This window comes from Podarcis raffonei, chromosome 4 (genome assembly GCF_027172205.1).
Source record: "Podarcis raffonei isolate rPodRaf1 chromosome 4, rPodRaf1.pri, whole genome shotgun sequence".
NCBI classification, from domain to species: domain Eukaryota; kingdom Metazoa; phylum Chordata; class Lepidosauria; order Squamata; family Lacertidae; genus Podarcis; species Podarcis raffonei.
This window is the reverse complement of record NC_070605.1, coordinates 105875071-105890944: the sequence shown is the minus strand read 5'-3', so window position 1 is coordinate 105890944 and position 15874 is coordinate 105875071. Positions and strand designations below refer to the sequence as shown.

General features: G+C 42.4%; 1 protein-coding gene across 10 annotated transcripts in view; it reads left to right on the top strand.

The window, feature by feature from the left end:
• The window catches only part of PCDH17 (protocadherin 17), a 134499-nt gene that overhangs the window by 55828 nt on the left and 62797 nt on the right, over positions 1 to 15874 (top strand). For 3 of the 10 annotated variants that reach the window (XR_008330013.1, XM_053384721.1, XM_053384723.1), the window contains exon 4: positions 3703 to 3857. The exons of 6 other annotated variants lie outside the window; for them this stretch is intronic. Coding sequence is in view for 3 of the 4 variants with exons in the window: in XM_053384721.1 (XP_053240696.1) it covers positions 3703 to 3848 (146 nt within the window). In the remaining variant the exon portion in view is untranslated. The remainder of the gene's footprint in view (positions 1 to 3702; positions 3858 to 15874) is intronic. One more of the 10 variants, XM_053384722.1, reaches the window with a different exon arrangement.

Below are 15874 nucleotides of genomic sequence, written 5' to 3'. Positions count from 1 at the left end.
TGGCATGTTCTAGGTCCAAAGACTGGTGGGACAATCTTAAAGCTGCTTGTGGTGAGGAAACTGAAGGCAGTTTAATTGCCCACTAATGTCCTGCTTGGGTCACACACTGACAGAGTGGAAGTAGAGCCGGAGGAGCTCTCTAGTCCTCAAGTGTCCTTTCCCCTTTAAAAAGCAGCCCCCTCCACTGAAAACAATGAATGGGGTGGATTTATGGCATGCCCTGAGCTGGTATGAATCTCTCCCAGGGTTGAGGTTTGTGTGTCAGGGTTGAAAGGCTGCATTGCAGGGGGTTGGATGAGATGACCCTCCGAGTCCCTTCCAGCTCTACAAGAGTTTCCCACTCTTTCCCTGATGCCCCACCCCTTTTGACCCTCCCGATGTTGGCAGAACCAGGGCAGTGGGAGCTGCTGTGGTGGTGGGAAGGGTCATCTGACATCCGCTCTCTTGCTCTGGCATTGCAGAGGGAAGTCTGATGAATCCCTCCAAGGGGCGATACAACTGCAGCTTCAACTTTCCTGGTGAAAATGTTAAGTTGTTAAATCTCTGCTACTGAAATCAATGAGATCTACAAATTCTCACTTTAGATCTTGTCAGTGGTTTCATATGCATTTAATTATTGTAAAAGATTCTATCTTATTTTTTATTTTTTAAAAAAATCAAATTGGCTCACCAAAAAGTAATATAGAAATTTGTACAAATATAAAACACTCATGATTCAGTTCCATGATTGGGATCTAGGTCATTAATGTCACCATAGATTGACAATTGCTAATTCACTGACCTAAATGATAATGGAGCTGGGAGATTCCTCACTGGCCTTGCAGACAACTTCATTGTCCAGAAAGTGGGAGAAGCAACAAGAGGAACAGCCATTTTAGATCTGGTCCTAACCAATGTTGATGACCTGGTTAGTGGGGTAGAAGTGGAAGGATCATTAGGCACGAGTGATCATGCTCTTCTGAAGTTTACTATACAGCGGAAAGGAGCAGCCAAGCATACTAGGACTCAATTTCTCGACTTTAAGAAAGCCGACTTCATAAAACTTAGGGAAGTGCTGGGTGAGATCCCATGGACAGTAATACTAAAAGGAAAGGGAGTTCATGATGGCTGGGAGTTTGTTAAGAGGGAGATAGTAAAAGCACAACTTCAGGCAATACCAATGAGACGGAAACATGGAAGGTGCCTAAAGAAGCCAGGGTGGCTATCTAAAGAACTTTTAACTGAGTTAAGATTAAAAAAGGATGTGTACAAAAAATGGAAAAGGGGGGAAGCCACCAAAGAGGAATTCAAACAAATAGCCAGCACCTGTAGACACAAAGTCAGAAAAGCTAAAGCACAGAATGAACTCAGGCTTGCTAGAGAGGTTAAAAGCAACAAAAAAGGCTTTTATGGGTATGTTCGTAGCAAAAGGAAGAACAAAGAAACAGTGGGGTCACTCAGAGGAGAAGATGGTGAAATGCAAACAGGGGACACAGAAAGGGCTGAACTCCTCAATGCCTTCTTTGCCTCAGTCTTCTCCGATAAAGAAAACAATGCCCGACCTGAAGAATTTGGAGCAAATGATTCAGCAGAGGAAACACAGCCCAGAATAACTAAGGAGATAGTACAAGAATACTTGGCTAGTTTAGATGTATTCAAGTCTCCAGGGCCAGATGAACTGCATCCAAGAGTATTAAAAGAACTGGCAGATGTGATCTCAGAACCACTGGCAGTCATCTTTGAGAATTCCTGCAGAACAGGCGAAGTCCCGGCAGACTGGAGGAGGGCAAATGTTGTCCCTATTTTCAAAAAGGGGAAAAGAGAGGACCCAAATAATTACCGCCCAGCCAGTCTGACATCAATACCAGGGAAGATTCTGGAGCAGATCATTAAGCAAACAGTCTGTGAGCACCTAGAAAGGAATGCTGTGATCACCAATAGTCAGCATGGATTTCTGAAAAATAAGTCATGTCAGACTAACCTGATCTCGTTTTTTGACAGAATTACAAGCCTGGTAGATGAAGGGAACGCAGTGGATGTAGCCTACCTTGATTTCAGCAAGGCATTTGACAAGGTGCCCCATGATATTCTTGTAAAGAAGCTGGTAAAATGCGGTCTTGACTATGCTAGCACTCAGTGGATTTGTAACTGGCTGACTGACCGAACCCAAAGGGTGCTCATCACCTGGTCTTATTCAACATCTTTATCAACGACTTGGATGATGGACTCAAGGGCATCCTGATCAAATTTGCAGATGACACCAAACTGGGAGGGGTGGCTAACACCCCAGAGGACAGGATCACACTTCAAAACGACCTTGACAGATTAGAGAACTGGGCCAAAACAAACAAGATGAATTCTAACAGGGAGAAATGTAAAGTATTGCACTTGGGCAAAAAAAATGAGAGGCACAAATACAAGATGGGTGACACCTGGCTTGAGAGCACTACATGTGAAAAGGATCTGGGAGTCTTGGTTGACCACAAACTAGACATGAGCCAACGGTGTGACGCGGCAGCTAAAAAAGCCAATGCAATTCTGGGCTGCATCAATAGGAGTATAGCATCTAGATCAAGGGAAGTAATAGTGCCACTGTATTCTGCTCTGGTCAGACCTCACCTGGAGTACTGTGTCCAGTTCTGGGCACCACAGTTCAAGAAGGACACTGACAAACTGGAACGTTCCACCTAAACATTAGGAAGAACTTCCTGACAGTAAGAGCTGTTCGACAGTGGAATTTGCTGCCAAGGAGTGTGGTGGAGTCTCCTTCTTTGGAGGTCTTTAAGCAGAGGCTTGACAACCATATGTCAGGAGTGCTCTGATGGTGTTTCCTGCTTGGCAGGGGGTTGGACTCGATGGCCCTTGTGGTCTCTTCCAACTCTATGATTCTATGATCATATGAACACCACTGAACTCTTCAATCTGCGTGATTGTGGGAGAGAGAGCTAGGACGCTAGAGATCTCCAGAACGGTATTCACTTAATAGCAACTCTCAATAATCATTATGGGTGGGGCAGGGGCAGGGGGAGTAATAGAATCATAGAATTGTAGAGTTGGGGGGGGGGGGAGTCATCTGGCCCAACCCCCTGCAATGCAGGAATTTTTAATCATGACGCACAAACTGATATTGAAACAATACAAATTTGTAGTGTAGAGATACCCTGGATCTCAATTATGAAATTAACAGCCAAAGTTGCTGGTATCATACCCTTGGAAAATGATTACTATGATTTATATAAAAAATATTTGCACAACAAATTTCCCATGAATAAGAAAGAGTGACAGCTTCTGAAATCCAGGGCTTTGCTATGTTTTCAAAACAATAGGTTTGAATTCCTTAATAGACTTTGAGTCTCCAGTATGTTTTGAACTTCCTAATGCCACCGGTGATATTTATCCATTGGCTCATAAAAGAAAAACAAAATAAAATTGGAAGCACTTGAATAAATATCTAGAAATTGGCCAAGTTAAATATTGGGTAGGGTGGTCTCACTTTGTAAATTAGAACCCCCCCCCCTTGATCACCAATATGTTCTTTGCAAATCCTCGGTTCATACAATATGAATCAATTTACAACCCCAAAGCATGTAAACTGAAATACTTCCTTGATTTTTTCACCATTTGGTGATTTCCTCCCTAACTGTGAGCGTGGCCTAGTTTGGGAGTCCCACCCTAAAATGACACAATCTGTGAAATGTTGTTCACCATTGCTTCCTCCCATAGGTTTTTCCCCCTGGACAGAACATCTTCTCTCTCATTCTCTCTGTGCCCAAAATGAGAGTAGCTGTCAGACTGCACTCCTTGTTCTGACTCCACCTAAGAAACTTTATGTCCAAGAGTACCATCCTCTCCAAGTTGGTTACCCCTAACAAGGTCAGGTAAGAAACTGCCTTGCTGTTGTATGTTAGGACGTGCACGCAATTCCCATCTTCACTTCCATCTAACTCAGGAAACTAGTGGTGAAGAGCAGGCTGGATTGTTGATAGGTAGATTGCAGGTACAGACTGCGGACCCCTTGCCCTGGTTTTTCGATAGAGATTTAGTTTTCATTTTGATTGCGGATTGATGTCTGTGTTTTAAGCAACTAAATACTACAGTCAGGGGAAGCACATCAACACCCAGTGCAAAAAGGTCCCAAATCTCTCCAGCTTTACCTTAAAATATTTGGGGGAGAAAGGTGGCTTAAAGCTGAGTAGAAGGGTTGAAAATTCATTCACTGCTTTTAGTACTGTGTATGTTTACTTTAGCAAAACCACCTCCAACCAATTCGTGAAAGAACCATTCACAAAGAACTCTGTTCACCCTCCATATGCAGAGAGGCTTGCATGTGGGGGGGGGGGAGTGGTCCCATGCAGCCTGTTCCTCCCCTGCTATGATGCTTCCGCATCAGTTGCTGGGCAATGGAAATGAGCTGTTCATTCAAATCAAAGTCTTCTGCACCTTGCATATAAGCCACTTTTGCAAAAGCCGAGGTGGTGCTGCCCATTGAGACCTGGAAACTGCCAAACTGCAAGGCAATCTAAAGTAAAGCATGAGACTGAGAAGCCTGGCTGAACTATCATGGCGCCTTGCACAATACCAGGCTGGTAGGGAAGAGAGGGCTTAGCTGTATTCATATGAGAAAATTGAGAAGGGCCATAGCTACATGATATGGTACATTATTTACATATACTGAGGTTCCTTCCTGGCAGGTCTAGTTTTGAAACAGAAACTCAGGGCAGAGCAACGCCTGAGTCTTTGGGAGCTGCTGCCCATCTCATAGTCTAGTTTAGTATTAAGCAGGTTTCTCTACTTCTAATGTCTTTTACAATATGCTTGGTTCTTTCAGCCACAGCTAAAGTATTTTTAGGAACTGCATGCTCAGTTTAGAAGTTTAATCGAAAATTTTAATAAATCTCAGGAACCATTCCACTTGAAAAAAATGTTGATCAAGGTTTCTTTTCTAAATTGTAGTACACAGTGTCATGTGCATGCAGTTCTTGCTGGAATCTGTTGCTCGTGGGGTTGTCAGCCAGTCAGAAAAACAACCACCACTATGGCCTGACCTGGCTTTGTTTTGTTTTTCCCTTTGCCAGAATCCCAAAGGGCAAGGCACAGACTCCCTTAGTCTCCATCTCCACTTTTTAAAATCAGGACATATCAGGTGATAAAGCGAGTTTTCCACTTATTTCTGCCCCTGGTCCTGAGAGTCACTGAGTAACACCTGAGGCCCCAGCACTGGTTAAATAAGAAAAAAGAATACTGAGTGTGTGGAAAGAGGAGCAATGTACAATATCTCACATTAACTTTCCCATCTGAAATGTGTTTCATCTCAAGTAGGACATACCGATTTTGATGGCATTAGCTTTCACACAAGGATGTGGAGCCTTATTTTAATTTCCAACTTGTTGATGCACTACAGAGTGCCTTTCCTTCAGGTAGTGGGGCTCTCCGCAGGGGAATAAGTCTTGGACTGGGGAGGGGCTTCCCTCCCGCTGTCCCCCTTGTGCTGCTGTTTTCGTTTATTCCAAGTATTGGAAAACAGAGCATACTAAGAAAAGATGATGTGAATATGTGCAGGCCACTCCATCCAAAACGTTATTTCAGCAATTTGGATAAAAAGTTACTGGCAATGATAAAATTTATTGAAATAAATGGAGAATAGTCCACATTTAAATAGTAGTGTGTTTGTTTGGTTTTAGTTAGTTTCAAAATGTTTTCCTTCTGTTTAAAATCCTAACTTAAAAACAAAAACCCTGTGTTTTGCTGTTCACTTAAGCTTTTCAAGTTTCATCCTGAAACAGTGGAGATGAGAATATAATAAAATGGTAAAGGGCCCCTGACCATTAGGTCCAGTTGTGGATGACTCTGGGATTGCAGCACTCATCTCGCTTTACTGGTCGAGGGAGCCGGCGTACGGCTTCCGGGTCATGTGGCCAGCATGACTAAGCCGCTTCTGGCGAACCAGAGCAGTGCATGGAAACACCGTTTACCTTCCCGCTGGAGCGGTACCTATTTATTTACTTGCACTTAGACGTGATTTCAAACTGCTAGGTTGGCAGGAGCAGGGACCAAGCAACGGGAGCTCACCCCGTCATGGGGATTCAAACCGCCGACCTTCTGATCAGCAAGCCCTAGGCTCTGTGGTTTAGACCACAGCACCACCGGCGTCCCTGAGATTATAATATAATATAATATAATATAATATAATATAATATAATATAATAATATAATAATAGTTAGTATTTAAAAACATCTGACCATAGGGTATATTTCACACTGCAGACTTGTATCAGATTGATATCACTTTTGTGGCTTCATTTTGAGAATTGTAGTTTGGTGACAATGCTAAGAATTGTCTGTTTGAGATCCCTCCTCTCCCCCCACAAAGTGCAGCTCAGAGGGTTCCCTGTTAAGATGGAATGAGAACAGCTTGAATGTCTTCAATGAAGTAGAGATACTCCTATAAACAGTAGGGAACTGTCACATATTTTTGACTACATGAGTGAGAATCAGAAGGAGTGAACAATCTGGAATGCAAAAGTAGAGGAACAGGGTTGGCATTTTGGCCCTCTGCTGGAGAAGGAAATCAAATTTGCCTGTTTGTTACCTATACAATTATATTTGGGAGCTCATTACCATTCTTAAGAATGCTTTAACCTATAATTTCCATAAAAGAGATGAAAATCTACCTACTTAACTTGCTTAGTTGTGGAACTCCATTAGAATTAAATTGCAGGCCTATTTATGTATGTGTGTGTATCCAGTTATGTAAATTACAAAATTAGAACAGGCACATAATTAAATGTGACAATGGGCCATGTCCTCCTTTTCTGAAGAAAAATGCACAGAAGGGGAAAATTTAAACTGCATCATCCCGAGGGTTTTTGTCTGCGAGAAAGGCTAGCGGTGGTGCAGAAGTGGAGAGGGTGTGCCTGGACTGCTGAGTGCTTTGGCAACAGTTAATAGTTGTTGAGCATTTGTGCAGATATTTACATAGAGAAAGAGCTGTGGCCATAGTAAGTCTCTAAATATGAATAAAGGAAATATGTGATGTACAGACCAATCATGAAACACACTAAGGCAGTCTTTCCAGGTGGTGGATTTTAAGGGGCAATAAAGTAGAGGCAGGAAGTTCTGATCCATCAGGAGCACAATCCACTGGGAATCCACAATTTGCAACCATAATGCTTATTACTAGAAAAACTTCCCAAGAGACCAAACTGTAGGTTTATCAGGGGAAGGGTGTGAGTGTCATTGCGGATCTTCCACCCCGGCCAGCAATTTTTTCAAGATGCTTCTAGAAATATTTAAATTATGTATATAGTGTGTTTGCCTCTTATCTTTCCCTCCCCAAACAGCTAATGTGAACAAAAATAGTTTTAAAGTTTTCTTTGGCGTTAAGGCAATGCTTACTTGAAACCAAAATCTATAATTTTAGATGTTCAATATTGTAAGTTTGAGGCTATGTTTTATTTAAAAATAATTATTCTAATTGAGTTGGATTGTGAACGCAGGATGCTTAGGCAGAAGGGGCAGTCTGCTATTGCTGAAAAAGGGTGAGGAATATTAGCAGCATAGAACTGTAGAGTTGGGAGGGATCCCCAGGGCCACCTGGTCCAGTGCCCTGCAATGCAGGAATCTCAACTGAAGCATCCAGGACAGATGACCAGATTCTGGACTTGGGTTCTTTGATGTTCAGAGTAGCAGCCAAGTGTAATCAAATGACTCTCGTAAAGCTAATAGCAATCTGCATGTTCAAATGCAGAGCGTCCTGCCGAAGATGAAGCCATTGCTTTCACTTTTTGACAGGGATTGTTCAGAATCATCTAGTGGTCCACTGTGGGCAAACAAAATCCTGAACTAAGTGGACCTTAGGTCTGATCCGGTTGAGTATTTCTTATGTTCTTTTCATTGGATTCCATGACTTGATGGTATTTTTTCCCTCCACATTCAGCTGATGATACACTGCAATAAACCCTTTTGACCTTCATGCTGCCAGAGCCCACTTTTCATGAAAGCAGGAAGGATTTTTTAAAAAAAGTCTGCATTCATGTTATTTCTGCTGGAAATATGCCACCAGCAACATACATTATTCTTGATTCTTCCCCTTTCCTGAAGATGCATGCCCTTTTCATTGTGGAGGTTCTGCTGTGAATTTCTTCCGAAGGGGCTGCTTGTGACTACATGGTGTTAGGGGCAAATGTCACACCATTTCCCATGGGCGGTGTGCCAAATTACATTTCTTTCCATCTGCTCTGCTGCGCAGTTCAGCAATGGGAGAGCAGCGTCTGTGTTGTGACAAACCTGTACTGTGACATCAAAACATATTTCTTTGAGCAGGGATCCAGGCATACATTTTGCTAATGTCCTCCACCTGAGTGAGGCCAGTAAAGTTGTAGTCCTGTGACCTAGGATGCCATTGGCTCAAATATTTGCATCTAATCTCAGCCATGAACTTGGTGGGTAACTTTGGACAAAATGCTATGTCTCAGATGTAGGAACATAGAAGCATACGTTATACTAATTTTTAGTACAGTAAGCCTGCTACTTATGTACATCTAACTAGTGTGCTGTATGTATTTGGCAAAAAAAATTGTTGTTTAAAAAAAAGAAAAAGAAAGGGGGGGTGTCCAGGGAAAAAGACTTTGGCAATCCCACCCACCATTGCACCCAGTGTGTTTTGACTATACAAGATTTTGGCTTTATGTACAATCCCTAGAATGTAATTCCTGTGTAAGTTATGGTCTTACTGTATATCTAAAATCCACATTTGGTAGATTCAATCCATATTAGCATTTCCTCATGGTACTGCTGCTTCTTTCTTGCTTGTGATTTGCATGATGCATGTCCCAATTTGTAGCTGTTGTGCTAGTTGTGCCCCTTTACTATGGTATTCTTCATATTTGTTTTATGATTATTTGGGAGAGGAGAGGTTCTGCTCTTTCACTGCAATGGCACAGCTCTTTCCCACGGAGAACCAACCTTGTTCTGTTGTCACTCTTACTGGTGGGAATGGCTTCAAACCTGCCAGAGTAGTTTGGCAACCTTTACTCCACCTTTCTCTCCCCCGCACCCGCTTCATCCTTGGGCATGTGGGAAAAGCTCTTTTTGGAATAAAGTTATATCGACTACTTTACTGACAATATTTTGAATATCCAGTGTGCAGTAGTGGGCCTGCACAGCTTTGCTTAATGACTGAGCCCTTTTCCCATTCACTTTTCATGGGGATGGAAGGGGACAGAATAATAGAACCATAGAATTGTAGAGTTGGAAGGGACCTTCCAACCCTCTGCAGCACAGCAGTCTTGCCCACAGCCATCCCTGGGTGGGCTTGAACCACCAAGCTTCTGGTTACAGCCAGATGCACCAACCCATTGCACCACGGTACATTGACTTATTTTTAAGTGCTACTGCCCAGTGCATACCAGTGGACTTCAGTAGCTTTGCTTAATGTCAGATGCCTTTTCCTGTTCCCCTGCTTCTGTGGTGATGGTCAGGAATGATTGAACCCATTCACATCTAGTCTATTTTATCCCATTTATTGGCAGATTTTAAGCCACTACCCCTGTGTGCATTGAACTACATCCTTTCTCCATTATCCTTCAGCTTTCACCATGGGGGATTTGTTTTTAGAGGTAATTGTCATTCTCTTTTTTCTGACAGATGGAGCAGATTTAGGTATTGCCCTCGCTGCTGCACAGCATTGTATTCAAATAGAGCATTCTGTTCACGAAGTGTTTATCAGGAGTCAGAAAGGAAAAACCAAACAGAATATTTATTTCCCCTCACGCCCAAATGTTCTTCAAGTAGATAATAATGAGAGGCATCAGACTATATCCACACCCTAAACCAGTGCATGAAATAAGTTGAATCATAACCATCTGAATGTGATCTGGGCAGAGAGGTCCACAGCTCTGAAAGGTGTTTTACAGCTGTTGTTGGACACTGGAAGACTAAGCATGTGACTTGAGGGTACTCTTGGATTTGGCACCGATTATGGAAACCCAAATGATGGTCAGTTACCAAGAATGTTTTTTACCACTTTTGACTGCTTTGCCAACCACACCCCTGTCTGGAGAGGACTGTGTTACAACACAGCAATCCCTTTTCTGTTCATGTCCAGACCAGATTGCGGAAATGCATTATTTGTGGGGTTGCCTTTAAATATGGTTGGGAAACTTCATCTGGTCCAGAATTCAGCTTCCAGAGTCCTGTTGGAAGCAAGGTCTGTAGTACCTCCATTATAATAGCTGCACCAGCAAGTTTCTGACCCTATTTTTAAGTCCTGGTGTTAATCTTTAAAACTACAAATGGTTTGGCCCTGCTATTATTAGACTGCCTGCACCCATGCCACCTTTGCTAACATTTCAATTATGAAATTCCCTTCTACTGAACACTGAACTGTGTTATTCTTCTTTTCATATTTTCATGTTTTGATTATAAGCACCTTTGGGTGGACATTTGTCCAGAAAAGCAGCCTCAAAATCTTTTAATTAAGTAAATAATAAATATTCTACCATATTTCTTCCCTCCCCACCAATTTTTATTGAGCATAAGGCAGAGGTTTGCAGTTCAGAATCATGACTTTATTAATTTCATAGTAGCTGAAAATCCATAGATAATTACAATGCAGATTACTTGAACATACAACTCCACTCTTTGAGGATCCATTTTGAGATATGAATGAACAGAAGTGAATGCTATTAAGAACAGCAGAAAAGCCACCTGCAAAGGAGTGGAAGCCACAAGGCACTCTTTAGGCATGTAATGATTTGCCCAGGAGTGCATGTGTGCACCCAAGACCAAAAAGGAGGCTTTAAAATGTTGCTTACTTACCATGCAGTTATAACCAATAACAGTCATGTGTGGCACTAACTTTTGAGATTACTAACTGTGTGTGTGTGTGTGTGTGTGTGTGTGTGTGTGTGTGTTTAAGTGACTTAAGAACCACCCACAATTTCATTACTTATATCCCAAATTAAATGGTGTAATGTAGCGCAGGGACATAATACGAAGAGGGAAGAGACGGTATTGTGTAGGATGCTCTCTGCGTGGCAATTGCTTAAGTGGAAAGTGCCACAACAGTTATACCTGACAAATGAAAGGGACTTCAGTGTGGATTATATGTCAGTCAAGACTATTTGTCTGTCTAGCCAAATATTGTCTACTTCACTGCCCAGCAGTTCTCAATGGCTTATGGAAGACATTTTCCATGTGCGCAATTGCCTGAGCCTTTTCACTTTAGCCTTAGCAGCCCCTCCCCCAGCTGCTCCACAACAAATGGAGTTGATAGCATTCACCTGCTTTACAGGGTTGTTGTAAGGAGCACTGAGGCAAAGTATGTGAAAGACTTTAAGCACGTAGGAAAATTAATTTTTAAAATATAGATGCAAAGCATTGGTCTTTTCTGTAAGTTTTAATGAGTTAAACCATTGCTCAGTGAATATCAAACTGTTTGTATGGATTGATGAGACTCAGTGCTGCATTTTTGTTGATAATGATCTGATACCATGACCATGACAAAGCAATGGCATTTTTATGCTTGCTAATGTTACATGCGTTGGCTTAAGATTGTTTTGGCTCAGTTTGATTAATGGTTCACAGAACTGGGTGGCTTCTGCACAAGCCAAGCAGTGACTTCCCCATTCATTTCCGAATCCAGGTGTACCCGGATTGCATCATATTACTGAATAATAAATGCATTTGCAGCTGTGATATATTTTTATTTTTGTTTCAAGTTAAAAATAAGCACTGTTGGAGAAGCACAACTGATCAGAGAACGGTTTTAGAGGATGTTGTGTTTCCTCTTAAATAGCCCAGAAGAATGACTGAATTTAAGTTAATTATGCCTCAATCCATTAAACTCAGAGGGACCTATTATCAAGTAATGTGTTTAGGATTAGGTTAAGTTGTTAATTATGTGGACATTGATGGGATTAAACTGGTTAGTACTCAAGTTTAATTTATTTGTAGATTACAAGCACCCTAGACCTTATAAAAGACCTGGAGTGATTGCTATTTCCTGTCTTTTTCTCCTCTACCACTTGAGTGAACCCTTCTACCATATCCTAAGGGCTACTGGGAAGGACTGCAGCTAGAGATTGTCACTTGTCAGTCCCATGTCCCTGCTCCATTAGTTTAACACAGAATGAGGCTTTAGCTGTTGCAGTGAAAAGCTCTGCTTACGCCAAAAACAGACAAAGAACCAGCATAAGATGAGGTTGTATGAGAAATGTAGGATTGCAAAACTCTTTGAGGGTTGGTCCATAAATGTTCGTACATTCCCCTTCCTGACTGATTTATGTTTATAAATGGATCATGAGATGAACAACATCACAGATATAAGTTAAGTACTGCCTCACATTACCTTAAAATACAATGCTTTCCAGTGGAGTTCGTTCATGCATTGAGATTCCTGACCTCAAGTGTCCAGGAGCAAGTGCAGAGAGATCAAGAAATGTTTAAGCTGGTATGAACCAGTCCTGATGCTGAAGGAAATAGATTACGATTTGTATTCAGTAGAAGGTGGCATGACAGAGGCATCGCTGCCTGTGGCCCGTACGTTCATGCTGTTATTGCCTCTGGTAAGAATGTTTTGCATGTTAAAAAATACACCAAACCTCTATCACCTCAAATGACAGTGACAGAAAAGAAATTAGTGTGTATACTGTGGTTGGTGATGTAACAACCTTCTAATAATCTTAAAAAGTATTGCCTGTCTCTAACCTTAGCAGTCACCCTTTTTTGCAGCAAAATGTTTCTTTCATAACCCCAAAGATTTAAAAAAAGAAAGAAAACAAACCCAAAACTTGAGCAGTCACTTTGGGTCAAATTACCTAAGGACATTCCATGCCCAAGTAAAGTTCAAAGGCAGTGTAAGCGATATGAATAATCTGAGCTGCCCAGCAGCAGAGAAACTCGTCCAGGCTGATTATGCTGCACCATCCACAAGTGTGCCAAAAAAGGGAGAAAAAATGAAAGGTTTGTGTATTTGCTGCAGGCAGCATAGAAAGAGAAATAAGGACGTGCAGTGTGGCTTTAAACTCAGCTATATATTTTCTAGGAGATCTAGCACTAATGTATTTGTTCACTGAAGGTCACTACACCATCAGGAATATAATAATACTTAGCATTTATATAGCACAATTCAAGTGTTCACATACATTATCTCGGCAAACCTTGCAATAGCCTTGTATAAGAGGCCACTATTATTGTCCCCACAGAGCAGCTGTTGGAGTGTGGCTGAAAAAGCAGTTACCGTATTTTTTGCTCTATAGGACGCACCCAAGCATAGGCTGCACCTAGTCTTAAGAGGAGGAAAACAAGTAAAAAACATTCTGAATCAAATCATTTCAGCTGCCTTGCCTCGTGGAACCAGCGCAAAAGGAGGAAATGCCGGGAATTACCGGCACAGTAAGCTGGAGGAGGGGCGGAAGGGGCAGTCCCCATCCTTCCGGCACATTGTACATCTAGCAGAGTAAGAGCTGCTTACACGCGTGCAAGCAGCTCTCCCTTTGCTTGAATTACAGCCCTGGCAAGCAGCCAGCCCTGGCTGAGCTTGTCGGGGCTTTATGGGGAAGCCGGGGGATTCCCCAGCCAGCCCAGCCAGTGTCGGGGCTGAAGGGGGAAGCCCGGGGTTTCCCCATAAAGCCCCGGCATCCCCAAGCTAGAACAGCGAGACGGAGCACTGTGCAGCACTCCATCTCACTGTTCTGGCTTCGGGGACAGCCTTTCAAGCCTCCGCAGGGCAGCGGGGTGCCTCCGCAGGAGAGTTCCTGAGGTGGGGGCAGCCATCGTGGATGATGTTTGGACACGCAGACCAAAATGTGACTTTGGCATGACTTCAGCCAATTTTTGGCATGACAAAACCAAATTCACAAATTGCACTATCCATTTTAAAATGCCACAAGGCAATCGGTGTGGTTCCCAATCCTCCATGTCACACCTCATGGGGATTCCATTTTGCTCTGTCAAGGTACACATTCCCTACAAATTCTTCCCCTCTAATTTCTGCTCAAAATTTGGGGTTTGACACAGCATTTGTACAGCAGCTAGTTGGGTAGGGATATTCTAGAATAACTCTGGCAAACTTGGGTCAGTCACGGTCTCTTATCTTATCTAACCTACCTTACAGGGTTGTTGTTGCTAGTAGTTTGTTTATACCCTGCCTTTTCCCCTGATGAGACTCAAGGCAGCTTATAAATAAAAACAGGATTATGAGTATGAAATGGGGAGGGGGATGTATGGTACAGCTTGGAAGAACACTGGGGTTATGGATTTTTATCAGCTCTAGCCTCAGATAAGAAATTGACATTGAGCAGCTCAGTTAGCTCTATGTACAAATGTGTTTGTGATACAGTGTAAGTTAATGAGCAGTCTAGTTCCTGTCCAGTTCTGGATACAGTTTTGGCAGATGGGCACATTTTCTCCTACCGTGGTACCTCTGGATATGAACGGGATCCGTTCTGGAGCCCCGTTCGTATGTAGAAGCAAACGTAACTAGCGACGGCACATTGCGCGCGTGCGCGCGTCACTTTTCGTCGCTTCTGCACATGCGCGTGACGTCATTTTGAGCGTCTGCGCATGTGCAAGCGGCAAAACCCAGAAGTAACGTGCTCCGTTACTTCCGGGTTGCCACGGAGTGCAACTCGAACGCGCTCAGCCCGAAGCGCATTCAACCCGAGGTATGACTGTATTTGGTAGGAATACCAATAGTTTTCAGACCTGGTGTTATCAGCATGTGGGGAAACTTTTAAGCATGCATTTGCTAAGAACCCCAAACTCATATACTGCACAGCATTGACAGGGAGATGCTCTGAACTTGTACAGAAATTTACAGAATTTCTTACTGTTTCTGAAAGCTATAATAGCCTGGATGAGTAAATGAAGGCTTTGAACTTTGGTTAGTCATAAAGACTGGAAGGGGAACGTGTGGGAAGCAATCATTTTTCATAAGCTTCCATGTCAGATTCTGAGGACCAGGACTTAGAAGAGTAGAAAAAGAAGAAGAAAACTTTATAATTCTTGGTTCCTCTCTTAACCCTGCCCCAATGCCATATGTCTTTATTCTTAGATCAGGTCTGGGTAGCTAGGCGGGCAGTGGTGTTGACTGAAAGAGAGTAATGCTTTATTGATCAGTTATGCATTGTATGTTCCTGATTGGAAACAGGTTTCTCTACTCACATTTACTGCTGTTTTCTTGCAGCTGTATATCTGTACCCTCGAATGTCCATCTGAATTGTTTTGTGTTTGGCTTATTTGCCTTTTTGGTGCACTGTACCTCCCCCTTTGCTTTAATTGTACCTTAATTTCAGTTGAAATGTACCCTTAATGAAATTGAATAATAATGATGCTTAAAAATTGTAAATAGAGAAAAATAAGTTTGAAAAATAGAAAAGGCACTCAAGGATAGAGTGGAAGTTTTCAAGTGGGAAAACTCTGCTGAGCTCTGTCACTTATCGGGAAGCATTGGCTGTGAGTCCCTGTTTTGCAGTCTGAGAGCAAAGGAATGCTGAGAGGACGGAACAGATCAAGCTCATGGGCCCTAAATTTATTGGATGAGGGCAAGATAAATGATGTGGCTAATAGGCTCTTATTATATCAGAGGTATTTGGTTTTGTTCACCTTGTTTCATGTACAAAATGTGGACTTGAGGATTTTCAGTCTTTTACAAAGTTCTGTTTTACCAGACCTACTAAACAGTGATAAAACAATCACAACAAGGGGAGATAGAGGTAGGTGTGTGTGTGTGCGTGCATGCGTGTGCGCGCGCATTAAAGAGTTATAAAGGGTGCTAGGACAGAGATGACAGGTGATGCATCAGAGTGTAAATTATAAAAGGGACTTGAATGGGCTTCAGTGCATTTCAATAATTAAGGGTATATAATATTGCTGGGGTATTGTAAATTTCCTG